Raw genomic sequence first — 3,358 nt, forward strand, 5'->3', positions numbered from 1 at the left:
ATATTTGTCACGTCCACACAGGCTGAATTTATATGAAACTGTCCGACACACAGACAGGAAGTGACACTTTGAATTTAAACCTGTTTACTTTGATCCTGTGATGTAATGTCATTAAATACCAATAAAAACTGTTAAATATCAGTGACTGTGGAGACAGATTTGTCTCAGTATTATTCATATGAACAGTGTGTTTTACTGTATAATCTGTAAATATAAAATAACTTCCACAAATATAAATAAAGAAAAGTTTTAAACTCATAAAAATATTAACAAATATAAAACAGATCTACAAAAAAAAACTGTTAATACATTTCATTAATTTACAAAAACAAAATAAAAAAAAACATTAGTGAATATTTTCCTCACACTAATAACTTTCAAACAGATGTTTGTGAATTCAGTTTTTATGTACTATAGATCTTTGTGCCTGTGGATATTCATTTTTGGCACTCTGAGTCTTTTTTTTTTGTATTTGTGGAAGGTGTTTTATATGAACACATGAACATATGAAAACATGAACACATTTAAATAACACATGTGACATGAGATGTTTACACAGTGAGGACACTGTGACTGTAGGCTACTGATCATCAGGGAAATAAAACATGGCAGGGAAATAAAACTTTAAATCTTGATGTTTCTGTGAGTATCGATCCTGTGATTTAAATCAACTAAACACCAATAAAAACCTGTTAAATATCGATTAGTTTGACTGCAGTGATCAATCAGTGAAATTGAATTACAGTAGGCCTAACGGCCGGACGCCGGTGGGCGGGAACACGGGGAGAGTAGGAGAGCTATGATTGGCTGAGAGCGCTGCGGAGGCGGGAAGGTTTGGGAGGAGTTTAGCTATGATTGGCTGAGGGCGGTGACGTCGCGGTGATGATCAGCCGGTTAATGAGCGGCCGGTTGTTAGGTTGAACAGAGACGGAGATGCTGTTGGTGTGACCGGCGGCGGATGAACCGGAGTGTGTTGGTGTGAAACAGAGAAGACGGTCAGTGAGTCTCCGGTGGTCGCTCCGGTCCTCAGCGGTCAGTCTGAAACTTTTACCCGGATCATGGTTCAACACACGGAACATGGCGGACCGAGGATTCACAGCGGGTCCCGGGAGGCGGCGGACACGGAGGACAGCGAGCTGCTGGCGGCCTCGGTGTGCGGCCCCGTGCCGCAGAAGGCGGACTGGTGTAAAACGGCCTCCGGTCACATTAAACGGCCGATGAACGCCTTCATGGTCTGGTCTAAGATCGAGAGGCGGAAGATCATGGAGCAGTCACCGGACATGCACAACGCCGAGATCTCCAAACGGCTCGGGAAGCGGTGGAAGATGTTAAAGGACACCGAGAAGATCCCGTTCATCCGTGAAGCGGAGCGGCTCCGGCTCAAGCACATGGCGGACTACCCGGACTACAAGTACCGGCCCAAGAAAAAGCCCAAGACGGACGGCTGCGCGTTTCCTACCGGGAAACTAGCGGCTCAGTCCCCGGAGAAAACCTCCGTCAGGCCGGTTTATAAGAAGAATCTCTCCAAGTTGAAACCCAGTAAACCGGTAACGGGTTCGGGCCGAGCCATCAGCCTCCTCCCGCAACACCAGCACCCGGACCACCGGTACCGGTACGTGTTAACCACTAGCTTCAAACCCAACAAGTTCGGTAAACGGGACTTTACCGACGACGAGGAGGAAGAGGACGATGATGATGAAGATGATGATGAAGGCGACTCGGAGGAGGAGCGGGGGTTTAAACTGGAGGAGGAGGACGAGCCGTCCCGGTACAGCCTGGGTCTGAGCTCCGCCGCTGCCGAACCGGAGGGAACCGGCATGTACGAGTCGTCCGGTCGGCTTTTCTACAGCTTTAAGAACATCACCCGGCAGGGCACCGGGACCGGCACCGGGACCGGGAGCGGCTCCTACCCGGCCTCCCTCTCACCCGCATCCTCGTCCCGGTCCTCCTCCTCCTGCTGCGGGGAGGACCTGGACGACCTCCCGGCGGAGGGCACCGACTTCACCCTCAGCCTCCTGGCCGGCCTGCACGCCTCCTCTGAGCCGTGGAGCTCATCGTCCAGCTCGGCCCCGGGGAACCTGGGTCTGTCCCTGGTGGACCTGGACCTGGACTCCTGCGGGTCTGAGCGCACCCTCGGGTCCCACTTCGACTTCCCGGATCACTGCACCCCGGAGCTCAGCGAGATGATCGCCGGAAACTGGCTGGAGGTCAACTTCTCTGACCTGGTGTTCACCTACTGACCCCCCGAGATGGACTCCAGGCCCGGGAGGGTCCTCATCCTTCAGCCGGCTCATGAGCCCCGGAGCCGATCAGGGAGCGACAGGGTGACGGGCCTGCTGCTGCTCGGGATCAGTGTGCGGGGAGCGGCTGGAAACACACACACACACACACACACACACACACACACACACACACACACACACACACACACACACACTGTGGTGCAGTAAACCACCTCAGCAGGTTTTATGGATTCAGTTTTTGTTTTGCGGATCAGAAACTGATCCGGTCTATGCAGACTGACCTCTAATGACCTCAGATATCAGGACGGACACCGCCGTCCTTCCAGCTCCACCTGGACTCCTCTTAGACTCACCTGCACCCCTTTTGGACTCCTCCTGTAGGACTGTTTTATGTGACTCAGTTTTTTATTTGCTGTCTGATGTTAAGCTCCGCCTCCTTCGGGAGGAAACAGGAAACCTTATTTTGATAAGAACACACATACCTCATCTTTTTTAAGGAGTAAAGATATTTTCAGGATTATTTTTGTACAGTCGGATTTTCAGGCACTTGTTGTGAATATAATAAGTAATCTGAGTTATGAACATGTGACTGACCTGCTGTTGTTTTAAACGTGTTCAGACAGGAAGTCAGACCTTTATTGTGAAAGGGAGGAAGTTGTATATGTTGTGTAAAATAGTTAAAGTTGGATTTTCTGTTACATGTTTTATTTTCGGCACGTTTGTTTTTCTCATCATTTTGGTGCAATATAAAGAAAAGTGAAAAATTAAAGGACCAAAAGATTATGGTTTTTTTTTTTTTTTTTTGTAGCAGAGAAACTGCGTTAACATGTCCTTATGATGAAGTCTGAATGTTGACATCTGAATAAATCAGCTGGGACTGAGTCAGGTTTGATTATTGATCTCTGATCTGATTATTGATCTCTGATTGGCCGACTGATGCTTTTTAAAGTTTAATGTCTTTAAATTTTTACTGACAGTTTTTAAAGGTTTTTGATGCAAATGAAGAAACGACAACTGAACTTTACTTCAGAGCATTCAGTCACATCACATGATCCTCCTCAGCCTTTAAAGGGCCAGCTGACCTCAGGTCAGACTCCGTGTTGCTCCTCTCAGAT

At 48.2% G+C, this 3,358-nt stretch overlaps 1 protein-coding gene across 1 annotated transcript; it reads left to right on the forward strand.

Annotated features, from left to right (window-relative positions):
- The first annotated feature begins 471 nt into the window (after positions 1–471).
- Positions 472–3,135, forward strand: sox11b (SRY-box transcription factor 11b). The gene has a single exon (XM_033647815.2). The coding sequence runs from the start codon at positions 1,059–1,061 to the stop codon at positions 2,238–2,240; it is 1,182 nt and encodes a 393-aa protein (XP_033503706.1). The 5' UTR covers positions 472–1,058; the 3' UTR covers positions 2,241–3,135.
- Positions 3,136–3,358: the final 223 nt, after the last annotated feature.

The sequence above is a fragment of the Epinephelus lanceolatus genome, chromosome 13 (genome assembly GCF_041903045.1).
Source record: "Epinephelus lanceolatus isolate andai-2023 chromosome 13, ASM4190304v1, whole genome shotgun sequence".
NCBI classification, from domain to species: Eukaryota; Metazoa; Chordata; class Actinopteri; order Perciformes; family Serranidae; genus Epinephelus; species Epinephelus lanceolatus.